The following is a 27,382-nucleotide window of genomic DNA, read 5'->3' as shown; positions in this document are numbered from 1 at the left end:
AAGGTGACAGCACAGGCAGATAAAGTGGTGAAGAAGGTGATTGAGATACTTCCCGAGAGTAAGCGGGACATTGAAATGTTGTTACTCATGATTTATATAAATTACTTCGATGCAAGTGCACAAAATTAATCAGTAAGTTTGCCGATGATACAAAATTAAGAGGTGTGATTTGATTGAGAAGAAGGTTGTCACAGATTGCAAGGAGATCTTGATCAGTTAGGAAAGTGGGCTGAGGAGTGGCAAATGTATTTCAATACAGATTAAGTGAGGTGAAGCAGTTTGCAAAGTCAAAGCAATGTTAGACTTGTACTACGAATGGCAGGGCATTAGGAAGGCATCAGCATTATGTTCTATGCTCTGTGGTCTATGGTCTATGCTGTCTGCTCTATGTTCTGTTGTCAATACTCTGTGCTCTCTTGGCTATGCTCTAAGATCTATGGTCTATGCTCTATGCTCAATGCTCTAGGCACTATGCTCTATGCTCCAGGCTCTATGCTCTGTGTTCTGTGGTGTATGCTGCAAGGTCTAGGCCCTATGTTCTGTGGTCTATGTTCTATGCTCATGGGACAGATGGACCTGGAAACAGAAGTGTATTGTTTGTTGAAAGAAGTGTCACAGGTGCTGCCAAAGGTGTTTTATAGAGCAGAGGAGTGGGGTCAGTATGTTGTAGCTGTACAAATTGTTGTTGAGAGGCTGTGCTTGGATTACTGTGTACAGTTTTGGTCATCCTGTTACAGGAAAGCTGTGGGTAAACTACAAAGAGTGCGGTTAGAGATTTATGAGGATGTTTTGAGGACTAGAGGGCCGGAGTTAAAGGGATTCATTGGCCAGGCTAGATCTTTATTTCTTGGAACTCAGGAGAATGAGGAGTGCCCCTATAGAAGAGTTTAAAATTATAACAGGCAAAGATGAGGTGGATGTAACAGTCTTATCCTGAGGGAATATAATATAAATGATAAGACTCTTGGCAATATGCAAGATATGAGAGATCTTGGGGTCCATGTTGATAGGAGACTCAAAGCTGCTATACACTGATTGACAGTGTTGTTAAGAAGGTATATGGTGTGTTGGCATTCATCAACAATGGGATTGACTTCAAGAGCCATGAGGTAATGTTACAGCTATATAAGACCTTGGTCAGACCCCACTTGGAGTACTGTGATCAGTTCTGGTCACCTCACTACAGGAAGGATGTGGATACTATAGAGAGAGTGCAGAGGAGATTTGCAAGGATGTTGCTTGGATTGGAGGGCGTACCTTATGAGAATAGGTTGAGCATACTTGGCCTTTTCTCCTTGGACCAACAAAGGACGAGAGGTGACTTGATTGAGGTGTATAAGATGATGAGGGGCACTGATCCTGTGGATAGCCAGAGGCTTTTTCCCAGGGCTGAAATGGCTAGCATGAGGGGGTATAGTTTTAAGGTGCTTGGAAATAGGTACTGAGGGGATGTCTGGGGTAAGTTTTTCCACACAGAGAGTGGTGGGTGAGTGGAATGTTCTGCCAGCAGAGGTGGTGGAAGCAGATACAATAGGGTCTTTTAAGAGCCACTTAGATAGGTAACATGGAGCTGAGAAAAATAGAGGGCCATGCACTAGAGAAATTCTAGGAAGTCTTTAGATTAGGTTACATGGTCAGGACAACATTGTGGGCAGAAGGGCCTGTAATGTGCTGTAAATTTCTATGTTCTATGTTTTATGAAAGGGATTCCAAAATTAGGGTCCATAGGTTTAGACTCTAAACTTCAGGGTAAGAAGAGAAAGAGAAAGAGTTAAAAGGGTCCCTAAAGGCAATGTTTTCATACAAATGGGAGTGAGTAAATGGAACCAACTGCCAAGGCAAGGCTGGAGGCATTGAAAATAATATCAGCCATGAAGCACTTGGACTTGGAGGGCATGGGATTGGAACAATATAGGCTGCACAGAGGAAACTGGGGCACGGCAGTCAGCATGCACATATGCTGAATGGCCTGAATCCATAGGGGAGCAGGTAGAATCTGAATGCACAAATGTTTGGTGATATGCAGAGTGAGGGCGAGCAGGAATCTGGGATCACAGCGCGTGGAGCTGGGGGAATCACACCATGTCAGCGGGGGGAGGAAGAAATCACACCGTATGGGGAGGGGGGGGTCAATCTGTGTGGCGGGGGGGCCATTCCATGATTCCATGTGGGGGAGGGGTCAATACATCTGGGGGGGGGTTTAATCGGTGGGGGGTGTAAATCCAGGTGGGGAGAGGGGTAAATCTGTGTGGGGGGGTCAATCCTTGTAGGGTGGGGGGGCATTCTGTGCAGGGGAGGGGTCAGCCCATGTGGGGAGGGGTTCAACCTGTGTGTGTGGGGAGGCTCATTCCGTGTGGGGGAGGGGAGGGGGGTTAATCCGTGCAAGAAGGGGTCATTCTGTGTGGAAGGGGGGTCATTCCGTGTGGGGGGGGCCCGGCCCTCTGTGTGGGGAGGGTTAATCTGTGTGTGTGTGTGTGTGTGTGTGTGTGTGTGTGTGTGTGTGTGTGTGTGTGTGAGAGGGGGGGGTGGTTTCCTTCCATGTAGGGTAATATCATTCTGTGCAGGAGGGGTCAATTCATATGGGGGAGGGGAGGAGGTCAATCCGTGTGGGGGGGACAATCTGTGTGGGGAAATCCGTGTGTGGGGGGGTCAATCCATGTGGGGGGAAATACGTGGGGGGGAATACGTGGGGGAATCTGTGTGGGGGAGAATCCACATGGGGGAATCTGTGTGGGGGAAACACGTGGGGGGGAATATGTGGGGGGATCTGTGTGGGGGGAATCTGTGTGGAAGAAGGGTCATTCTGTGGGGGGGGATCCGTGAAGGGGGGAATCTGTGTGGGAGAGGGGTCATTCTGTGGGGGAGAGGCGGCACTCCATGTGGGAGGGGGGGTCCTACAATGCAGAGTAATATCATTCTGTGCAGGAGGGATCAATTCATATGGGGGCAGGGAGGAGGTCAATCCATGTGGGTGGTCCGATCCGTGTGGAGGTTCGATCCGTATGGGGGAAATCCCGTGTGTCGGGAAAATCCGCGTGGGGGTCAATCCACTCGGGGGGAAATCCGCGTGGGGAGAAATCTGTATGGGGGTAATCTGTGTAGGGGTTTCGTTCTGTGTGGGGTAATGTCATTCCATGTAGGAGGAGTCAATCCATGTGGCAGAGGGTAGGACGTCAATCTGTGTGGGGGGTCAGTCCGTGCCGGGGGGGTCAATCTGAGTGGGGGGTCAGTGCGTGTGGGGAGGGGTCAGTCGTGCGTCGGAGCTTCATTTTTTGTGGGGGTTCATTCCGTGCGGGGGGTGGTCTCCGTGGGGGGGGGTCCAGTCTGTGCGGGGGGGGAGAGAGACAATCTGTGCTTGGGGGGGGGGAGAGACAGTCCGTTGTGTGTGGGGGGGAGACAGTCCGTGCTGGGGGGGAGACAGTCCGTGCGTCGGGGCTTCATTCTTTATGGGGGTTCATTCTGTGCGGGGGGGGTCAGTCTGTGTAGGGGGGTCAGTCCATGTGGGGGGGGTCAGTCCGTGTGGGGGGGGGTTCAGTCCGTGTGGGGGGAGGGTCAGGGCAATCCATGTCGGGGGGTTGGGGTCAATCCGTGTAGGTGGTAGAAGAGAGTCGGTGAGTGGTGATGCCGGTGACCGTTTACTGTTCCGATGTGAGCTCTGTGTATAATGACCAGGTAGGGTGGTGCGATTGGACCGTACAGGGGGTACCAGGGGGCAGAGTGGGAACTGATGGGTGGTGATTCCAGAAACAGTTTGGGGTACTGAGGCTGAGCTTTGTCACTCTCTTGGATTAACAGGTAATAGGCTGACTGCAGTTGTGTTGGCAGCAATGATAGCTCTGTGTTTTATGACCATATAGGGATGTGGGATTAGACTCTGTAGGGGTGGATCACAGTTTGTAGGGGTAGGGGGAGAGGGAGAGCAGAGGAGAGGAGAGGGAAAACCAGGGAGAGGTGAGCTCTGTCACTCTATTACACTTACAGGTAATGGTCTGATTGCAGTTGTGTTTGCAGCAGTGATAGCCCTGTGTATAATGAGTTCTCAAGGGTGAAGAAGTGCTGTAGCAAATTGTGTAGGCGCGCAGTTCACAAACCCTGCAGCGTGTCACAGACAATTAATTGAACTGCTTGGCAGAAAAGATCTGCTAATAAAGCCATAGAGCAAATTTAACAACGTATAGTGGGCAAAATCGAAATTTATTCGTGCAATTTCTGTGTCTTTTCACTGAACCACACTCTGCAAAACAAGAGCAGTGTCCCAGGAGACAAGCAGACAGCTATAAGGCAGCTTTAAATTCCACATTTAATAAATGCTTCCCTCAAACCAACGTTAAACAATGCTGAAGCTTCCTGCAGCCAGGAATCCGAGGGGGATTAGTGTACACACATTCATTACCTAACGGTTGCTGATTCTCACTGCCTGTCCCCTCCTGCCACACACACTGCTTCGTCTTCCCCACTCACCGTAGACACAACAGTACATTTCAACACCCCACTCCTTTCCCAACATTCCCACAAAACCTCCAAACACACCCAATGTCTCCTCTACCCTCAACTTTGCTCACACACTTCTGTAGACGGCAATTCTGGCCATCATCCCAGCCACACCTCATCAATCTCTGTCATCCCTCAGATACTCCAGCCACTCCCCAAACCTTAACCCCTCCATAGCAGTCCCCATGAACTTAGTTGGGATAATTCTTCTCAACTCACGTTTGGAAAAGCATAACCTGATTAGAGATAGTCAGCATGACTTTGGGTGGGGGAGGTTATGTCTGAGATTTCTGAGGAGGTGATTCAGGATAGGGCAGTGGATGTTATCGACATGGACTTCAGTAAGGCATTTGACAAGGTCCCCTATGCTGGTCACGTGGCATCCATGGTGAGTCACAGAAGCAGAGTCAGAAAGCAGGGAACAGGCCCTTTGGAAGCTACTGTAGAGCATCTGATAGATGGTGCAAGTTGCTGCTATGGCAGTGGTGGAGTGCGTGAACAGTTGTGGATGGGTTGCCTATCAACTAGTTTGGTAGATTGAATTCAAACATAGATTGTCCACAGAAAACAGAGGGTAGTGGTGGAGGGCTGTTATTCCGATTGGAGGTCGGTGCTGCAGGGATCAGTATTAGGACTCCTGTTCATACTATATATCAATTACTTGGATGAAAATATCTAATGAGCAAGTTTGCAGATTCAAAAATTGGCAGAGTGTGTATAGTGAGTAAAGTTGTGAAAGGATACAGTAGGATATAAATCACATAAAACATTGGAACAGGCCCTCGGGCCTACAATATTGTGCCAAATTACTGTAAATTAATAATCAAATAGCCACCTAAACAAATCTCTTCTGCTTACACAATTCTCCTATTCCTCCATTTTCTTCACATGCACGTTCCTATCTTACCAGCTCTTCAAAGTCCCGAATGTATTTGCCTCTACCATCAGTGCATTCCAGACACCCCTACCACTCACTGTGTAAAAATCCTTCCCCTCATATCACATTTGAAATTACCTCATCTCATCTTAAATGCATGCCCTTCGGTATTAGACATTTCAACTCCAGGCAAAAGATATTCTCAACTACTACGTCGACTCAGGCCTAGGGGCCGGCGTCGGGCAAAAAATCTTCTTGGTCTACTGTTTCTATGCCTCCCGTAATCTTATAAACTTCTATCAGATCTCACCTCAGATTCTTCCACTCTAGAGTAAACAGCTCAAGTTTGTCCAACCCCTTGAGGCCACATGCCCTTTTATCCAGGCAGCACTCTGCTAAACTCCATCTGCACCCTCTCCAAAGCCTTGATATAAATATATATAGTCTGTAACATTGGAAAAGCAAGCCTTTACCCCCTACTGTGGTAGGAGTGATATTGCTCTCTCCCTTGCTAGTGAGACAGAAGGCGTGTGGAGAAACTGCGGTGTTGGGATGGACATGGTCTCTGGGACTTGCTATTGCTTGGTGGGTGGTTAGAGGTGGGGGGGTGGGCTGATGCTTTTTGCTGGAACAAAAGGGGGAGGGGTTGATACTTTGTTGTGGCTTGTGCGTGGGGGTGGGTGGAAGGCTTTAGGGTTTTAACATTTTTCTGTCATAGGGTTTTTTTCCCCCCCTCTCTGTTTCGTGGATGTCTGCGAAGAGTAAGGATTTCAGGTTGTATAATGAATCTCTGATATTAAAAGAAACCATTGAACTCAATGCCTCAACTAATAAAGGCAAGCATGCCATTTGCCTTCTTAATCACCTGTGTGTCAATCAGAAATATAAGTACAGAAATGGCTGATGGGAGTTCAATCTAGACCAGTGGGAGGTCGAATGGAAGAGGATGCCAGGACCCTTGAAACATTGATGAACAGAGAGATCTTGGGGTCCAAGCCCATGGCCGTCTGCAAGTGACAACACAAGTGGATAGGGTGCTAAAGCAAATGGCACGCTTGCCCAACATTCCAACTTTAAGAATCAGGAAGTTATGTTGCACCTTATTGTGTGCCACAGTCCTGAGGAGTCATCAGATTGCGTAGAGGGAGAGAGAATTCAAAAGAAGCAAGTGTGGGCAGCAGGCACATTTACATGCCATAGTTCCTGAGGAATTGCGCATAATTAGGCACTTGGCATGGGCTAGTAAAAAAAAAGTTAGTTTTAAGCAGGGCAGCCATTGTGGGAGTAGCCACTGTGTGAGTGGATCAGTGTTGGATGGGGAGTTGAGGCTCTGGCTCATTGAAGAGAGGTAGATGATTTTTAAAAGTTATTTATTTATTCTTTCTTATTGCACGTTCAGATCTGTGGGGATACCAGACAAGATAGTGGAATGGGACGCGGAAAGACAAGGAGACCTCCAGTGTCTCTGACAACTACACCTGCAAGAAGATAGACAGGACATACAGGGAGGAAGTTACATCCGAGGGGCTGAACACAGGTAACTGGGTGACCGTCAGGAAGGGGAAAGGGACAGGCAACCAGTGCAGAGTACAGCTGTGACCAGTCCCCTCAAAACAAAAAGTATACTGCTTTGGATACTGCTGGAGGGAGATGATCTTGCAGAGAAAAGCCACAGCAGTCAGTCTCTGGCACTGATTCTGGCTCTGTGGCCCAAAAGGGAAGTGGGGAGAAGAGGAGAGCTCTAATGAGAGGAGATTTGTTGGTTAGGGGAACAGAAAGGAGACTCTGTTGATGTGAACAAGATTCTCAGATGGTCTGTTGCTTCCTGGGTGCCAGGGTCAAGGAGATCTCGGATGGAGCACAGAGCATTCTTAAGTGGGAGAGTGAGCAGCCAGCGATCATGGTCTACGATAGTACAAATGATATGGGTAGGATGGGTGACAAGGTCCTTGAAAGTGAGTTTAGAGAGTTTTGTGGTAAGTTAAAGGACAGGACCTCCAAGGTTGTGATCTCAGGATTGCTACCCGGGAAGCCAAAATTAAGAAGATCATACAGTTTAACATGTGGCTAAGGAGTTTCTCCAGGAGGAAGGGCTTCAAATTTTTGGATCATTGGGCTCTCTTCTAGGGAAGGTGGGACCTGTGCAGGAGGGACTGTTTGCATCTGAACTGCAGGGGGATTAATATCCTAGCGGAAAGGTTTGCTAGTGCAGTGCTAGTGTGGGTTCGGATTTAAACTAGAGTTGCATGGATTTGGGAACCAGACTGCCAGGACAGGCAGTGAGGTGGTTGTAGAGAAATATGTTGTTGAGCCATACAAAGTCAGGAATTAACAGGTTGAATATGGTGGGGCTAATGGTCTGAGCAGCATATATTTCAATGCAATAAGCTTTGGTTGCAGGCGGCACAGGACTGGCAGCTCAACGTTCCGGGGTTCTGTCGTTTCAGCTGTAATAGAGTGGGAAGGGTTAAAGGGAAAGGGTGCCATTACCAGTCAGGGAAAATGTCACAGCTGTGCTCATTCAGGACAGACTGGAGAGCTATCTCAGACATCCCTCCTCTCCCAGAAGTTCTGGGAGTCTCCCGCAAATTGATGGCGCTACCTCCCTGAAATGAGTTTTTGCAGGGTGGGATATCTGCTATCTACTAAGGCTTTATGGGTAGAACTGAGAAATAAGAAAGATATGACTTCGTTGGGAATATATTATGGACCACCCAACAGTCCGCAGGATTTAGAGGAGCAAATTCGTAGACAGATCGCAGACCGTTGCAAGAAACACAAGTTTGTGATAGTAGGTGATTATAACTTTCCACATATTGACTGGGTCTCCCATAGTGTTAAGGGGCTTGATGGGAAAGAGTTTGTCAAATGTGTTCAGGAAATTTTCCTTAATCAGTACGTAGAAGTCTCAACTAGAGGCAAAGGTATACTTGGTAAGTGGATGGTGTTTATAGAATTGTGGCAAAGCAGCTACAAGGGCATATGAAGCTATACTGATTATAGAGGAGGAGGTGTTTGCTGTCTTGAGGCAAATTAGGGTGGATAAATTCCCTAGGGCCTGAAAAGGTGCTCCCTCAGACCCTGTGGGAAATTAGTGCAAAAATTGCATGGGCCTGAGCAGAGATATTTAGATATTTTAGAGGGAGGAGAAGATGGCGGAGCGATGGCAGCATGCGCGGCCTCTCCAGTGAATGATATCTGTAATCTGTCAAGTAGGGGACCTTGCAAAATTCTGATTTGATGGAGATGGACGTGAGAATACGTTGGAACATCTGGAGAAACTTCTGAAATGCCCACTTCGCTGCTGCTGCTACTGTGTGGTAACCGGAATCTCCGGAGCAGAAGGCCCGAATCCTCGGCTTTGCTTGTTTCAGTGGCCGGGGCTAGGTCGAAGGCACTCGGCACAGGATGGCGCTCGGGAGGCTGTATCAGAGGAGCTGGTCGGAGGCTCGAATTTTCGGACAGACGGACTTAGTGTCGGCTGTGGTCGGCTGCTTCCAAGGCATCGGCAAGTTGACAGTGCCTGGAGGTTTATGGCAGGGAGTTTCTCCCTTTTGCCGCCTGCTATCGGGGACTCGGGAGTCGATCGACTTGGGGACTTTGAGACTTTTTTTTTACCATGCCCATGGTTTGTTCTTTATCAAATTATGGTATTGCTTTGCACTGCTGTAACTATATGTTATAATTATGTGGTTCTGTCAGTGTTAGTCTTTGGTTTGTCCTGTTTTCTGTGATATCACTCTGGAGAAACATTGTATCATTTCTTAATGCATGCATGCATTTCTAAATGACAATAAAAGAGGACTGAGTGTTTTCATAATCTAAATATCCTTAACCACAGGTGAGGTATCAGGAGGATTAGAGGATAGCTATTGTTGTTTTGTTGTTTCAGAAAGGATCTGGATTCTTTGTTGTTTGACATCTGTCTCAATGATCTGGTTAACAATGTGGTAATCTGGATGATAATGTGGTAAACTGGATCAGCAAATTTGCAGATGACACCAAGGTCAGAGGTCTAGTGGACAGTGAGGAAGACAATCGAAGATTGCAGCAGGATCTGGACCTGCTGGAAAAACGGGCTGAAAAATGAGATAGAATTTAATGTAAACAACTGTCAGGTGTTGTCCTCTGGGAGAACAAACCAAGCTAGGGCTTACACAGTGAGTGGTACAGCACTGAGAAGTACAGTAGAACAGAGGAATCTGGGAATACAGGTTTATAATTCCTTAAAAGTGGTGTCACAGGTAGATAGGGTCGTTAAGAAAGCTTTCGGTGCACTGGCCTTCATAAATCAATGTACTGAGTTCAGGAGTTGAGATGTTATGTTGAAATTGTATAAAAAGTTGTTGAGACCTAATTTAGAGTACCGTGTGCAGTTTTGGTCACCAACCCAGAGAACAGAGGTAAATAAGATTGAAAGAGTGCAGAGAAAATTTACAGGGATGTTTCTAGGACTTGAGGAGCTGAGTTAGGAAAGGTTGAATGGGTCAGGGAAATTTGATAGAGGTATGTATACAAAATCATGAGGGGTTTAGATACGGTACATGCAAACAGGCTTTTTCTACCAAGGTTGGATGAGACTACCTCAGGGGTTAAAAGTGAAAGGTGAAATGTTTAAGGGGGACATGAGAGGGAACTTCTTCACTCAGAGGGGATGAGAGTGTGAAATGAGTTGCCAGCGCAAGTGATGGACGCGGGGTCAGTTTCAAAACTTAAGAGAAATTTGAATTGGTACATCGATGAAAGGGGTATAGAGGGCTATGGTCTGGGTGCAGTATAATGGGACTAGGCAGATTAATAGTCTGGCACAGACTATATGTGCCGAAGGGCCTTTTTCTGTGCTATAGCGTTCCATAACTCCATGACCTATATAAAATGTTGGTTAGGCCACATTTGAAGATTTCTGTGTAATGAGATGAAGGATGTGGAGGCTTTGGGGTTGAGCAGAAGAGGTTCACAGGATGTTGTCTGGATTAGAGAGTGTTTGTGATAACGTGAGGTTGGACAAAAATGGGCTGCTTTCTCTAGAGCAGTGGAGGCCGACGGGAGACCTGATGAGAGTTTATAGGATTACGAAAGGCATAGATAGGTAGACAGCTGGCATCTTTTTCCTAGGGTATAAATGTGAAATGCCAGAGAACATGCATTGAAGATGAGGGGGAGAAAGTTCAAAAGGGATGTGTGGGGAAGGTTTATGTTTTACACAGAGAGTGAAAGGTATCCTGTGTGTGCTGCCAAGGTTTGTGGTAGAAACAGATATGACAGAGGATGGTGATTTTTTAAATGAAGCTGCTGATCAACATGGTGGTGGCAGATAACATTACAATATTTAAAAAGCACTTGGATAGTAAAGAGAGATATAGAGATGCAGTCCTGGTGCAAGAAATAGGATTAGTATAGATAAGTATCACAGTTGGCATTGATGTGATGGGCCAAAGGGACTATTTCTGTGTTGTACAAACCCATGACTATCTTTAACTGTAAAAGCAACACCAAAGATTTATTTCAAATGTTCAAAGGTTCATTTTATTGTCCAAGTATGCATGTACAATACAGCTCTGATATTCGTCTTCTCCAGATAGCCACAAAATCCTGTACACTTGTTGGGATTAAATTCCATGTGCCAATGCTCTGCCCAACTTTCCACCTAATCTCTACTTTCCTGTAGCCTTCAACAACCTTCTCCACTATCCACATAATCACCAACTTGCATGCCATCTGTAAACTTAATTTATCAAGGTTCCTATTTTCACATCCGAGTCATTAATATCTATTTACTGCTAAGAAGGGTGCCAGCTCCAATCCCATTCATCACAGACAGAAATGGTTCTTAGAGCACCATCCTCCGTCTCCTGCCAGTTTTGGATCCAATAGCTAGCTCTTAACTGTGCTCACTGCCACGCCAGCTTCCTCTCTGATGATCAACACTTGCCAGATTTGGCTTCCTTTCTGGTTCATCTTGCTTCAGCATTAAGAGCAACAGCATGGTGCACTAGGTTGTGCTGTTGCCTCACATTGCAGGGATTCAGGTTGATCCTGAATTCTGTTGACTGCCTACTCTCCCTGTGACTGTGTGAATTTTTCCTGCGTTCTGCTTTCCTCCCGTATTCTGTAAATGACTGCTGGCACAGTAATGGCAAAAAGAATTGTCTGGCTTTTGGGGGGCAGGTGTGGGAGAAAATAAGCTGCGGGGCAACGGCATGCGTTCTCAGAAGCTGCATGGATCCAATGGGCCAAGTGGCCTCCTTGAATGTTGCTATATGAGTAGGCCATTCCATCTCCTTCATCATTTGATGACCTCCCTGCTGCTTTCCCAATCCCAGATATCCCGAAATTCAGGTATCTGTGTCTGGATGCCAGTGAATTCTTACAATCCTTGGCTGAGCAAACACAAAGATTCACCACCCTCCAATTAGCTCTAACTCCAACAATTCACCACTTTCATACCTGCCTGGGCTCCTCAGTTCCTCCTATTGTTTGTTATTTCAGTCTAACGATCAGCTTAATTTCTCAGGTGTACGTACATCAAAACACAGTGAAATGCTTCGATTGTGTCAAATCGAATCAGCAGAAATTGGGCTGGGCAGCCAGCAAGTGTTGTCATGATTCCAGAGGGAACACAGCAGGCTCACAACTCACTAATCATAGCCGATATTTGAAATGTGGGAGGAAACTAAAGCACTTGGAAGAAACCCATGTGGCCACGGGGAGAACGTACAAACTCCTTACAGACAGCAGTGGGAATTGAACTGTAACCGGCAATTGCTACCGCTGTAAAGTGGCAATCTCTACGCACCATGTCTGTGTTTCTCCACATCGCCATCATCCAATCTCTCGTGTCTGCAGCTCTCTACTATACTATTGCCTGCACAGTTCACCAAGTTCATGTTGGGACTGCAGATAACTTCTGCAGCGGACATCACAACTGTCATCCACTTGCTGCGTCCTCTCAGCTCCCATTGCAGGCCTTGGGGTGAGAGGTGGGAACAGCACTTCATCACTGACAGGAAACCATCTCCTGGATGCAGCAATTCTAACCCCATAGAGGCCATCAGACCGACAACCCCCTGGAATGGGCTGCACACTGGAAGTCTACAGTTAACCTGTCCCGAGGTCATCACCGCTCTTGCCCCACATGTACTTACCGACACACCTGAGGGCTGAAGAACAGGTTCTGCCAGGAGCGACACAGGTACTTAGAATGATCAATTATACGAATCCAGTCCAGCTCATCCATTGACACTTCGATGTAGTATGAATATGATCTAGAGCAAAAGAGATTTGTTATACATACTGCCATGTCAAGGCTGCACAGAAAGCTCCAAACCCCACATTGGTAGAGTATCGGTTCCACACACCATTGGCTCACTGTGTATAGGAAAGCTCTTAGTCTAGACAGAGTGCTGTCTGTTCCTTCTACACCTCCTCAACCACACGGTCTCCACAGCATTCATCAATCCATACTCCATCAGCCCCACGCCAAACAACATTCCATCCTCCACCTGCAACCAAACCACCTCCCTGCACCTTGCTGTCTGAAATCCCCATTGACACACCACACAAGGAAGTACTGGTTGCCCATTGACACAAAGCCCACGGGAATACCCGGCTATAAACCAAGACACAATCCACGGGATTACCCAGCCACACAACCAAAGGGAATCCCCGGCCACACAATGACACTCGCCACCCACAGGAATACCCGGCCACACGCCGACACTCACCACCCACGGGAATACCCGGCCACACAATGACACTCACCACCCACGGGAATCCCCGGCCACACAATGACACTCGCCACCCACAGGAATACCCGGCCACACGCCGACACTCACCACCCACGGGAATACCCGGCCACACAACGACACTCACCACCCACGGGAATCCCCGGCCACACAATGACACTCGCCACCCACAGGAATACCCGGCCACACTCCGACACTCACCACCCACGGGAATACCCGGCCACACGTCAACACTGACCACCCACGGGAATCCCCGGCCACACACCAACACTCACCACTCACGGGAATACCCGGCCACACACCGACACTCACCACGGCCACACACCGACACTCACCACCCATGGGAATCCCCAGCCACACACCGACACTCACCACGGCCATACACCGACACTCACCACCCATGGGAATCCCCGGCCACACGTCAACACTGACCACCCACCGGAATCCCCGGCCACACACCGACACTCGCCACCCACGGGAATCCCTGGCCACACACCGACACTCGCCACCCACGGGAATCCCCGGCCACACACTGACACTCACCACCCACTGGAATACCCAGTCACACTCTAACACACAGCCCATTGAAATCTCTGACCACACCAACATCCGCCACACACAGGAATACACAGCTTCACACTGACACACAGCCCACAGGAATCCCTAGTCACACACTGACACATACTACCCACTGGAATTCCCAGCCACACACTAGTCATGGGAATGCACTGCTACACTCTAATACACAGCTCATGGTACACACGCTGGCCACAGAAATCCCCAGCCACGCACCCGCACACACAGATCTTGCGCATATACGGCCACACAATGACACACAGCCCATGTGAATACCCAGACACAAATTGCCACACACTGCCCATGAGAGTCCCCAGACATACACCACCCACGGGAATATCCCACCACACACTGACACACAGCTGACGAGAATACCAGGCCACAGACTCGCATGGGAATACCCAGCTGTACAGCTGTACAGTTGTAATGCCCTGGTTAAGAATTTATTGCTATCCTGTAGATATTTCATTTTAGCAGTTTTCTGCAAAAGCAGTGTGTCCTGCTGGTAGAATGTTTTGGTTTCGGCTAAAGATAAGAAGCCCTGCTGTTCAACTTAGGAATGTTGTGTCAGCCAATTAGGATGGTGGAATCGGAAGAAAGTTCTAGAGAGTGGGACAGTGGGAGATGGGGCAGTGTGATGGTCAGAAGTCTGGTTCGGGGATTTTGGGGGCGTGGCAGAGAAGGGAAGATGTCGCAGGACTCTTCTGTCCTGATGAAGGGTCTCAGCCCAAACATCAACTGTTTATTCATTGCCATAGATGCTGCCTGTCCTGCTGAGTTCCTCAAGCATTTTGTGTGTATTGCTCTGGATTTCCAGCATCTGTAGAATCTCTTGTGTTTATCACAGGATACAGCAATATGTGTTCGCGCATGGCCAAGTGGTTAAGGTGTTGGTCTAGGGATCTGAAGGTTGCTAATTCTAGCCTCAGCTGAGGCAGTGTGTTGTGTCCTTGAGCAAGGCACTTAACCACACATTGCTCTGCGATGACACCAGCGCCAAGCTGTATCGGCCCTAGTGCCCTTCCCTTGGACAACATCGGTGGTGTGGAGAGAGCAGACTTGCAGCATGGTCTTCCATACAACCTTGCCCAGGCCTGCACCTTGGAAACCCTCCAAGGCACAAATCCATGGTCTCATGAGACTAATGGATGCCTATTACAGCAGAATATGGATCAGTTAGAGATATGGGTGGAGAAAAGGCAAATGGCATTTAATCTGAGCAAATTGGTGTCCAAGTCTATAAAATGACTACACAGGTAGATTAGCTTGTAAAGAAGGCATATGACAGGTTTCCTTGGTCAAGCTTTTGAGTATAAGAGCCAGAAATTCATGTTGCATCTGTATAAAAATCTGTTTAGGACATACTTGGAGTATCATGTGCATTTCTAGTTGCCTCTATTACAGGAAGGATGTGGCAGATTTGGAAAGGCTACTGAAGGGGTTTACCAGGATGCTGCTTGGATTAGAAGGTATGAGCTACAAAGACAACTTGTTTTCTCTGGAGTAACAAAAGCTAAAGAGAGACCGGACAGAAGTTTGTAAAGTTGTGAAAAGGCTTACATATTCAGATACTTTTTCCTTGTTTATAAATACTAAGTACTGGAGAACAAGTGCTTAATATTGAAGTTTAAAGGAGCTGTGTGGGGCAAGATTGTTTATTTATTTACACAGCGTGGTGGGTGCCTGGAAGGATTACCAAGAGCAATAGTGGAAGAAAAGATTGTGATACTTTAGAGGCTGTTGAACAGACACACAAATAATGCAGGAAATAGAGGAATGTTGATCAAGGACAGCAGACAGTTTAATATGGCTTCATAGTCAGTGCAGACGTCCTGGACCAAAGGGCCTGTTGCTGTGCTGTTCTATGCTCTATTAATTTGTAACCTCCATAGTTACCCCTCACCCTCCACTCCAAAATAAAAACAAAATGCAGCTTCTTCACTCTGTTTCCATAAGTGAAATGTTCCATGCTAGACAGCAGCCTGGTGAATCTCCTCTCCTAAGGTGCAGCTGGTCTGAATTGTAAATAGGTGATTACTGTGCAGAATGGGTGAGATACCCAGACTGTGAATGGAATGAGTCTGCAGTACTGATTGGCCTCCCTCTGTGTTCCACGCAATGCAGGTTGTTCAGAAATGCTTGTTAACTTATTATCCTGATTAAGCTTCCTCAGGTTGTGTAGAGATCTCCCATTAGTAGCTGCGATAGATAGCACTGTATAAACAAGGGGAATGCAGTAATGACTGGAGACTGGAACAGACAGTTTTGTCCCAACAATTTTGATGAATTGCTGGAATGGACTTCCAGATCGGTATGTTGAGCCAGCTGGTTATTTTAGATTGAGTTCTACGCAATGCAAACAAGTTAATTCATAATCTTGTTGTAAAGGGGCCCATGGGGAAAAAATGCCCTTAGTAAGACAGAATTATATAATATTCAACCAGTGCTTTCAATCTATATAAAGGAAACTATGAAGCTGGGAAGTTACATTAAATGATATGGCAATGGATAGGCAGTGGCTAGGTGTTAAAGAGATAATGCAGCATCTGCAATAATACATATTCCTTTATGGCACAAAAACTTAACAGTAAGTGTGGTGCAATCATTTATAGATTTGTACTGTTCAACTTATCCATGGATTACAGGAAAAATTAAATCTAAGACAGTGGATTATAATGCTGCCAGAAATAACAGCAGTGATAAGAATCACAGAATCATGGAAATATTGAGCTCAGAAACTGCCCACCTCATCCATGCTGACTGTTACATCTACCTACGTTTGCCCACATTAGGACCATATCCCTCCGCACCTTTTCTACCTAAGTCCTTGCTCAAAACCACTTGTAGTTGTATCTGCCTCCACTCTCATAGAAAAGCTTGATGACATTCCCCACCAGGCTTAAGGACAGCTTTTACCTTGCTGTTTTCACATTCTGTAATGCTGCAGCAAATTTTCTGTAGATATAAGCTTCAGATAGGACAATAAACTTGACTTGGACTCAAACTTGAATGGACCTCTCATCTGCTAAAATCTGAACTCCTGATTATCTCACTGTGGCCCTTGCACTTTATTTGTCGACCTGCACTGCACTTTCCGTAAAAGTGTTGTTTCATTGTTCCTTTTTGCACCTTCTGGCGCAATGGGCAGCATTTTTGCTGTTTTCGTAGCTTTTGACTGTTTTTTTAAAATATGAGGCCGAGTTACTTGCTCGACGCTCAATAGATGAAATATGTGCAAAGAACCAGCTGGTTTCGAACTTGGGACTATTCGCCACGAACTCCAGTGCTGATGCCACTATACCACCGGCTGACAACTGTAACTGTAAACCCACCTGTATTCTGAATTCTGATTTTGTTTTACTACCTTGATGTATGAATGTATGGAATGATCCGCTTAGATGGTACACAAACAGAAGTTTTCCACTGTACCTTAGTACAGGTCACAACAATAAACCAATTCCAATATCTCCTCTGTCAGCTTATTCCAGATATTCACGACACTCAGCATGACAATTGAACTCCTCAGATCTCCTTCAAACTTCTCCCCTCCTACTTTAAACCTGTGCCCTTTAGTACTATACAACCCTACCCTGGCAAAAAAAAATGATTGCAACTATTTTATCCATTCCTTTCAGAATTTTATAAAGGTCACTCCTTTATGCTCCAGGGAGAATGAATCCAGCCAATCTAATCTCTCCTTCAAACTCAATCTCTCCATTCCAGATAACATCTTTTATAAACCCAGCTGACCCAATCCCTCCTTTGAACTCAATCTCTCCGTTCCAGGTAACTTCTTTAATAAAGCCAGCTGATCAAATCTCTTACAAACAAGAGAAAATCCACAGGTGCTGGAAATCCCAGCAACACACACAAAATGCTGGAGGAACTCAGCAGGCCAGGCAACATCTATGGAAAAAAATACAGTCGACGTTTAGGGCCAAGCCCCTTCAGCAGGACTCAACCCAATCTCTCCTTTGGACTCAGTCTCTCCATTCCAGGCAACATTATGGTGAATCTCTTCTACACACTCTGTTCCTATCACATCTTGCTGTAGTGAGACTAGAACTGCACGTAACACTCCAAGTAAAATCTAACCAATGATTTACCACACCCTTGCTGTACTGTGACCAGAACCTTTGAGAGGGAGAAGCACAAATCACATGTATCAGTATTGCAATGGAATGAAGGGACTTACAGAGGAATGAGAGAGCAACTTGCCCAGGTGGATTGGAGGAGGATACTGGCTGGCGTGACAGCAGAGCAGAGATGGCTGAAGTTTCGTGGAATAGCTCATAAGGCGCAGGATAGATCTGTTCCCTAGGAGAAGCAGTTCTCAAGTGGCTGACAAAGGAAGTTAAGGTCAGCATAAAAGCCAAGGAAAGGGCATAAAAAGTAGCAAAAGTCAGTGGGAAGTTGGATAATTGGGAAGCTTTTAGAATCAAACAAAAGACAACTAAAAAAAGCAAAAGGGGGAAAACTATCCAATAATATAAAGCAGGATACTGAAAGCTTTTTCAGTTATATAAAGAGTAAAAGGGAGGTGAGCGTTGATAATGGACCACTGGAAAATTATGCTGGTGAGGGAGTAACTGGGGACAAAGAAATGGCACATGAAATTAATGGGTACTTTGCATTAGTTTTCACTGTGAAAGACACAAACAGTGCACCAGAAGTCCATGAGTGTCAGGGAGCAGGAGTGAGTAACATTACTATTACAAAGGAAAAAGTGCTAGGCGTACTCAAAGGTCTAAAGGTGGATAAGTCACCTGGACCAGATGGACTACATCCCAGTGTTCTGAGAAAGGTTGCTGAAGAGATAAGATGCAATGGTCATGATCTTTCAAGAATCGCATGATTCTGGCATGGTCCCAGAGGACTTGAAGATTGCAGATGTCACTCCACTCTTTAAGAAGGGAGAAAGGCAAAAGAGAAGAAATTATAGGCCAGTTAAACTAACTGCAGTGGCTTGGAAAGTGTTCAAGTCCATTATCAAGGATAAGGTTTCAAGGTACTTGGAGACTAGTGATAAAATAAGGAAAAGTCAGCATGGTTTCTGTAAAGGGAAATCTTGCCTGACAAATCTGTTAGAGTTCTTCAAGGAAGTAACAAGCAGGGTGGACTATGGAGAGGCAGTGGATGTCATTTACTTGAATTTCCAGAAGGCATTTGATACGGTGCCACACATGAGGCTGCATAACAAGACAAAATCCTGTGGCATTACAGTAAAGACACTGGCATGGATAGTGGAATGGCTGACAGACAGGAGGCAGTAAGTGCGAATAAAAGGGGCCATTTCTGGTTGGCTGCTAGCGACTAGTGGTGTTCCTCAGGGGTCAGTTCTGTGGCCGCTACTTTTCACACTGTTAGTCAATGATTTGGATAATTAAATTGATGGCTTTGTGGCAAAGTTTGTGGACGATACAAAGATAGGTGGAGGGGTAGATAGTGCTAAGGAAGCAATGTGACCGCAGCAGGACTTAGACAAATTGGAGGACTGAGCAAAACAGTGGCAGATGAAATACAGTGTTGGGAAATGTATGATAATGCATTTTGGTAAAAAGGACAAAAGTGCAGACTATTATCTAAAGGAGGTGAAGGTTCAAACATCAGATGTGCCGAGGGACTTCGGAGCCCTCGTGCAAGAGTCTCAGAAGGTCAATTGACAGGTTGAGTCTGTGGTAAAGAAGGCACGTGCAATGTTGGCATTTATTTCAAGTAAAATAGAATACAAAAGTAAGGAGATAATGCTGAGCCTTTATAAGACACTACTCAGGCCATATCTGGAGTACAGTCATAGTTTTTGGCCCTTTATCTCAGAAAGGGTGTATTGTCTCTGGACAGAGGCCAGAGGAGGTTCACGATGATGACTCCAGAAATGAAGAGGTTAACATTTGAGGAGCATTTGGCAGCTTTGGTCTTGTACTCACTGGAATTTAGAAGAATGCAGGGGGATGTCAATGAAACCTACTGAATGTTGAAAGATGAGATAGGGTGGATGTGGAAAGGATATTTTCTATGGTGGGGTAACCAGAACCAAAACAAAATTGAGGGACGACCTTTCAGAAGAGGCAAGGAGGAAATTTTTTAGCCAGAGGGAAGTGAATCTGTGGAATGCTCTGCCAAAGACTGCGGTGGATGCCAAGTCCATGGATATATTTAAGGCCAAAATTGATAGTTTCCTGATCAGTTAGGGCATCAAAGGATATGGCGAGAAGGCAGGTGTATGGCACTGAGTAGGATCCAGGATCAGCCACGATGGAATAGCAGAGCAGACTCGATGGACTGATTGGCCTAATTCTGCACCTATGATGCCTTCTGGTTTTATCTGTCATCTCTTCATTATCTACTTATGACTGCACCAAGGAGGGTTAGGAATGGAACTTAGAACACTACAAGCCCCTTGCCCCACCATGTCTGTGCTGATCACAATGTCCAAATAATCCCACCTGCAGTACATGACCCACACTCAATGCATATTCATTTATCTACTAGAAGTCTCTTAAACACTGCATCTCCTGGAAGCTTGTACCAGACACCTATCACTCTTTGTAAACAAAACATCCCATGCATATCTCCTTTATACATTTCTCCCTCACCTTAAATGCATGTCCTCCAGTATTTGACATTTCTACCCTGGGTAAAAGATTCTGCCTGTCTTATTTATACATCTCATCACTTTGTAAACCTCTGATTCTCCAGAAAAAGCAATCCTACTTTGTCCAACCTCTCTAATAATTAATATTGTTTATTGATTCCAGCTGCACTTTCAATCCTATAATTCCAAGCAAACTCATCACATAACTGTGAACCCTGGAAGTCATCATCTCCCTCTGAAAATGGATCCTCCATTTCTTGACCAACAGACAACAGACAGTAAGGATAGACAACAATAGCTCCACAATAATTACTCCGAACAGTGGTGCTCAACAAGGTTGAATCCTTACCCTCTATTCTACTGTGTATACTTATCACTGCGTGGCTAGATTCTTTTCTAAATCCATCTACAACTTTGCAGATGATACCACAGTGTGGGCCATATCTCAAATAACGATGGGTTGCAATACAGGAAGGAGATAGCCTCGTGACATGGTCACATGACAATAACCTAGACTTCAATGTCAGTAAAACAAAGAGCTAGTCATTCACTTCAGGGTGTGGGGTGGTGCACATGCTCCTGTCTACACCAATGGTATTGAAACCTTCAAGTTCCTTGGAGTGAGCATCACCAATGACTTGTGGTCAAATCATGTAAGTGCTATGGCTAAGAAAGCTCACCAATGCCTCAACTTCCTCAGGAAGCTAAAGAAATTCAGCATGTTCCCTTTGACGCTTACCAATTTTCACCAATACATCATAAAAGGAATCCTACCTGGATACATCACATTTAGGTATGGCAACTGTCCTGCTCATGACCACAAGAAACTCCAGGGTTGTGGACCCAGTTGAGCACATAACGGAAACCCTCCATGGATTCTCCTATACTTCTTGCTGCCTCAGTAAAGCAACCAGCAAACTCAGATCCCAACCACGCCAGACATTCTCTCTTCTCCCTTCTCCCATCACGTAGAAGATTAAAAAAACCCTGGAAGTATGTACAGGCTTATGGACAGCTTCTATTCTGCACTTATGAGATTATGGAATGGTTTTCAAGTATGATAAGATGGACTCCTGACTCCTCCGTAGAGATCGTTAAGAGCACCAAATTTCTTGGTGTTCACCTGGTGGAGAATCGCACCTGGTCCCTGAACACCAGCTCCATAGCAAAGAAAGCCCAGCAGCATCTCTACTTTCTGTGAAGGCTGAGAAAAGTCCATCTCCCACCCCCCCCATCCTCACCACATTCTACAGAGGTTGTATTGAGAGCATCCTGAGCAGCTGCATCACTGCCTGGTTTGGAAATTGCACCATCTCGGATCGCAAGACCGTGCAGCGGATAGTGAGGTCAGCTGAGAAGATCATCGGGGTCTCTCTTCCCGCCATTACAGACATTTACACCATACACTGCATCCGTAAAGCAAACAGCATTATGAAGGACCCCACACACTCCTCATACAAACTCTTCTCCCTCCTGCCATCTGGCAAAAGGCACCAAAGTATTCGAGCTCTCATGACCAGACAATGTAACAGTTTCTTCCCCCAAGCCATCAGACTCTTCAATACCCAGAGCCTGGACCCATACCAACCTACTGCCCTCTACTGTGCCTATTGTCTTGTTTATTATTTATTGTAATGCCTGCACTGTTTTGTGCACTTTATGCAGTCCAGGGTAGGTCTGTAGTCTAGTGCAGTTTTGTGTTTTTTTTTTACGTAGTTCAGTGTAGTTTTTGTATTACTCATGTAGCACCATGGTCCTGAGAAACGTTGTCTCGTTTTTACTGTGTACTGTACCAGCAGTTATGGTCAAAATGACAATAAAAAGTGACTTAACTTGACTTGAAATACTACCTAGTTATGAACTTGTATCTTATTGTTTACCTGCACTATACTTTCTCTGAAGCCATTACACTTCACTCTGCACTCAGTTATTGTTTTACCTTGTTTGACCTCAATGTACTATGTAATGATTTGATCTGTAGAAATAGTATGCAAGACAAGCTTTTCACTGCATTTAGGTACATGCGACAATAATAGTGCTTAACAGTAGCTCAAACCCTCTAATCCAGGCTGCATCCGAATGAACCTCTCCAAAGCGTCGATGTCCTTCCTGCGAAGGGACATAAACAACTGCACACATTACTCTAAATGTGAAAAGTCTGATAAAGCTGAAACATGATTACCCAACTTTTAAACTCAGTGCTCTGACTTTGATATACTTTACATACCACTCATCTACTTGTATGTACTTGTAGTTGTCTTTCCAGGGAACTATAGACTTGGGCTCCAACATGTCTCTGTATGTCATTACTGTTAACAGTCCTGCTATTAACTGTATACTTTCTCCTTTCATTTGACCTTCCAAAGTGCAATGCCTTACACTTACTCAGACTGAACTCCATCTACTATTTCACCGCCCATGCCTGTAACTAGTCTATATTCTGCTGGATCCTTTGAAAACCTTCTTCACTGTCTGCAACTCTACCAATTTCTATCTCCTCTGCAAACTCATCTAAATTTTGATTCAAGTCTTTTATCACAAACAGTAGAGGGTGGGGCAGTGGATGTTATCTATATAGATTTAGGAAGGTGCTTGACAAAATCCCTCATGGGAGGCTAATCCAAAAGTTTTAAATGCATGGGATCAGCAGCAAATTGGCTGTTTGGAATCAGACTGGCTTGCACATAGAAGACAGAGGGTAGTGGTTGAAGGATCTTATTGGAGTTCGAGGTCTGTAATTAGTGGAGTTCCATAGGATCCTTTGCTGGGTTATCTGTTGTTTGTGATGTATATAAATAACCTGGATGAAAATCCGATCATCCTCCTCAGGCACAAGTTAGTCAAACAACAAGTCCTGTCTGTATCTTGTTTTACGGCAGTTGGCATCCAGCTTAATGGTGCATTATTGCCACCCTCTGCTCCAGAATGTGCACTAGACATACATTCTAAATCCCTTAACAACAAGTCCTGTCAGTGTCTTGTTTTATGGCGGTTGGCATCCAGCTTAATGGTGCATTACCACCACCCTCTGCTCCAGAATGTGCACTAGACATACATTCTAAATCCCTTAACAACAAGTCCTGTCAGTGTCTTGTTTTATGGCGGTTGGCATCCAGCTTAATGGTGCATTACCACCACCCTCTGCTCCAGAATGTGCACTAGACATACATTCTAAATCCCTTAACAACAAGTCCTGTCAGTGTCTTGTTTTATGGCGGTTGGCATCCAGCTTAATGGTGCATTACCACCACCCTCTGCTCCAGAATGTGCACTAGACATACATTCTAAATCCCTTAACAACAAGTCCTCCTAGAGACACCTCCTTATGTACTCTCTCCAGTGAGCAGGCATGGGCAGGGCTTAATGCTCAATTCTGATTGGCTGGATCTAAATTGCCTATTCCTCAACAGTTAGTTAGAATTGGCCTTGATATAATTGATTGATTGATTGATTATTTAGGCCAAACATTCTTTAGGAATGTGTGGTCCCAGACTGGAGCCAGCTCTACACTCTTAGAACCTATGTTTAGGTCCCACATGCTCCATCTCTTGTGATTCCCTAATCTTCCTCTTGTAGACATTCTCTACCTTGCCAAGGGTAGTGGCCTCATCAAACCTTGGTCTATATGAGCACGATAGGCAGGGTTCAGAAACCCCATTTTGTTCTGCTCTCAAGTTTTATAAGGCACTCTGATGTTCTGCTACCCTGGTCTTCAATGGCCTTCCAGTCTCACCAATATATACTTTCTGGCATGATGATAGAGGTATGGTGTACACGACTCCCTGACCAAAAAAAAAAGACCAATCAGAACTTGCCTCTGGAGCACCAGAGGCTGAGTGGAGATCTGATAGAGGTTTACAAGATTATGAGAGACATAGATGGCATAGACAGAGGTATGTTTCCTAGGGTTGAAATGTCTAATACCAGAGGGCATGCACTGAAGGTGAGAGGGGATAGGTTCATAGGGATGTGAGGGATAAGATTTTTACTCAGAGTGATGAATACACTACCTGGTATGGTGGTAGAGGCAAATACATTGAAGGCTTTTAAGAGACATTTGGATATGCAAGGAAGATATGTAAGGCAGATGAAATTATATGGAAATGGTGTAGGTAGGAGGAATTAGTTTTCGGATGTTTTTGATGTGCTTTTTAGCTGGTTCAGAAAAACACTGTGGGCTGAATGGTCTGTTCTTATGCGGTTCTGTTCTATGTTCTATGACCTAGTAGAGGTGCCTGATCCATGTAGAACTCCATAGGTCACAGACCTCCAGCCTGAGTGATACCTTTACACCAAAACCCTCTTCTGTGAACAAGCTAATTTACAATCCAGTCTAAAAGTCACTGTGAATCTCATGTCTTAAGTCTTCTGGATAAAACTACCAAAAAGGACCTTGTCAAATGCCTACTAAGGTTCATCTAGACAACTTCTATAGCACCACCTTGATCAATCACCTCCTTAAAAAACAAGCAAGTTTGAAAGACAAGACCTGCTGTGAGTCCAAAGCTACAAAGTACACTTATTATCAAAGTATGTATAATATATACAACTTTGAAATTTGTCTCCTTGCAGGCAGCCACAAAAAAAAGTAACCTAATATAACCCATTAAAAAAGATGGCTGTTAAACACTGAATGTACACAAAAAGAAACAAATCGTGCAACAACAAAAGTAAACAGGTCGGCTGGTGGTACAATGAGATCAGTGCCGGGCTCGAGAACGGAGGTCCCTGAGTTTAATCCAGTGACAGACCACTCCCGAGTGCGCTCTCCATCTGTGTCGCGTTGATGTCGAGCTCGCAACTCAACCTCGTATAAAAAAAACACTGCCATCTCCAGTTTAAATTTCCACGCGGAATATTGTGGAGGCTCAAATACCAATACCAAATAACATTCAGAACTGAAGTTTCCAAAAGTGGCTCCACAGCCACGAAGCCGATCATCACTGCAGCTGATCCAGAAGCCTATTAGTTTCAGGCCACAGCCTCAGCTCAGCGCAGAGACGAGTAAACCTTGCCGGCCAGCGAGCTGACCTGGCCCATCCCTCTCCACCAGCCCCAACACCTTGGCCTTTTCAATCAGGTCCAGCACTTAAATCATCCAAACCTTGGGTCATTCCTCGGTCTAGAACCCAGGACACGGCTGATTTGATACGCTCTTGGGTCCCAGCCCCACCACCTCAATTCAGCCCATACTCGACATTTCCTATTCAGCCAGTGCTTGAATCGATTAAACCTTGGTTCTTTCCTCATTCTCAGGCCTGGGCTCTGCCACCTTGACTCTGCATTGCCTCTGCTCACCTCGTCTCACTTCTTCCACACCAAGTCACCTCCAAGTCCACTCCAGCAATGGCCAAACATTGGCTCATTCCTGCTCTCGTGCCTGGGCCAAGCCACCTTAATTCGGCCTGTACATGCAACACCACTACCATCCTGCACCTTCAACATTGTAGTTCACAATGCAAAAATGCCAGGTTCAACAGTTAAATAGCTCAACTCTGAAATGGAAGTTACAGTGATCATATCCAACAAAAAGTGCCATCAGTACAGTAATTTATATTTTGTTTTCTACCCAGAAATTGTTGCTGTGCTTTTTCCATGTGCAAGTAAATGTTTTAGAATTCAGCAACAGAAGATCAAAAGTTTGCTAAACAAAGGGAAAATAGAATTTAGGAGTAAACTAAGCAGATATGAAAAAAAATGAGAGCATTAGCCAAAGGTCCAGTGTAAATGATGAACAAAACAAATCACTATTAGGAAAGAATTAGCAGGGAAGTTAATGAGCCTAATCACTGGCAAATCCCAAGGAACTCTGATGATCTACATCAGCTTTGTAACAGCAGTACCTTTATTCAAGAAGGGCAGCAGGGATAAGTCAATTAATTAGAAGCAGTGCATCTGAATCTTTGGAAAACAACTCTGAGGGATGGGATTAATCTACAGTTGAAAAGACAAGCATTAAGCCAAGGTAATCAGTATGGTTCTGTTGTTCAGAGTTCCTAAAAGACTAATACCAAAGAGCTTTTCGAACTAACTGAATACATTGTCCACAATTATTGTGCTGTCTGCATATTTACTCATCGGGGCACCTACATTTTTATCCAAACACACGCTCACTCAGTGGCCACTTTATTAGGTACTGCTGCCATAGCCCATCTACTTCAAGGTTTGACATGTTGTGCATTCAGAGATGATCTTCTGCAAGCCACTGTTGTAACGCATGGCTATTTGAGTTACTGTCACCTTCCAGTTAGCTTGAATCATTCTCCTCTGACTTCTCTCATTAACACGGCATTTTCACCCAAAGAGCTGGATGTTTTGTGTTTTTTGCACCATTGTCTATAGAATCTAGAAACAGTTGTGCATGAAAGTCTGGCAGCAACAATCATTCCACTGTCAATGTCACTTACATTACATTTCTTAAATACATATACTTACGTACACACATATGTTGAGCTTACATTGCTGGTAATCAGCAGGAACTCAAGAAATGCAGCTACGATCTGCGCAAAGTTATCAAGGCAGCAAAACAAAATACAGGGACAAGATCCACACTCAACTCTCCACCAACAAGACATGCTGCTTATGGCAAGGTCTGTACACCACTGCAGACTTCAAAGATAAATGCAGTGGAGTTTCCAACATTGCTGCCTCTCTCCCACATGAGCTAAATCTTTTTTATGCTTGATTTGATGTCGCCAATACTGAGCCCCTGAGGAAACCTACAGCTGATGTGACCTGCACCTTGGCCATTTCTGACGCTGACGTATGCAGGTGTTTCCAACAAGTGGACAGTCGCACGGCTGCGGGACCGGGGGGGGGGTGCATCCCAGGGCAGGTACTCAGAGTGCGCGCAGCTCAACTGGCAGGTGTGTTTACAGATATTTTTAATCTCTCCCTCTCCCAGTGTAGAGTGCCCTCCTGCTTCAAAACACCCACCATTGTCCCTGTACCTAAAAAGACCAAGGTAACATGTCTGAACGACTGACGTCCTGTCGCACTCACCTCAATAATAAGCAAGTGCTTTGAGAGACTGGTCAAGCACTACATCTGCAGCGTGCTACCACCCACACAGCCCTCTCCTTTACTCTCTGTATACCC

The 27,382-nt window shown here is 45.4% G+C and overlaps 1 protein-coding gene across 2 annotated transcripts in view; it reads right to left on the bottom strand.

Annotated features, from left to right (window-relative positions):
* btbd9 (BTB (POZ) domain containing 9) overlaps nt 1-27,382 on the bottom strand; it is a 265,995-nt gene that overhangs the window by 182,689 nt on the left and 55,924 nt on the right. For both annotated transcript variants that reach the window (XM_063040845.1, XM_063040844.1), the window contains exon 6: nt 12,514-12,633. In XM_063040845.1, the coding sequence (XP_062896915.1) occupies nt 12,514-12,633 (120 nt within the window). The remainder of the gene's footprint in view (nt 1-12,513; nt 12,634-27,382) is intronic.

This window comes from Mobula hypostoma, chromosome 2, assembly GCF_963921235.1.
Source record: "Mobula hypostoma chromosome 2, sMobHyp1.1, whole genome shotgun sequence".
Classification (NCBI taxonomy): Eukaryota; Metazoa; Chordata; class Chondrichthyes; order Myliobatiformes; family Myliobatidae; genus Mobula; species Mobula hypostoma.
This window is presented reverse-complemented; position numbering and strand designations above follow the sequence as displayed.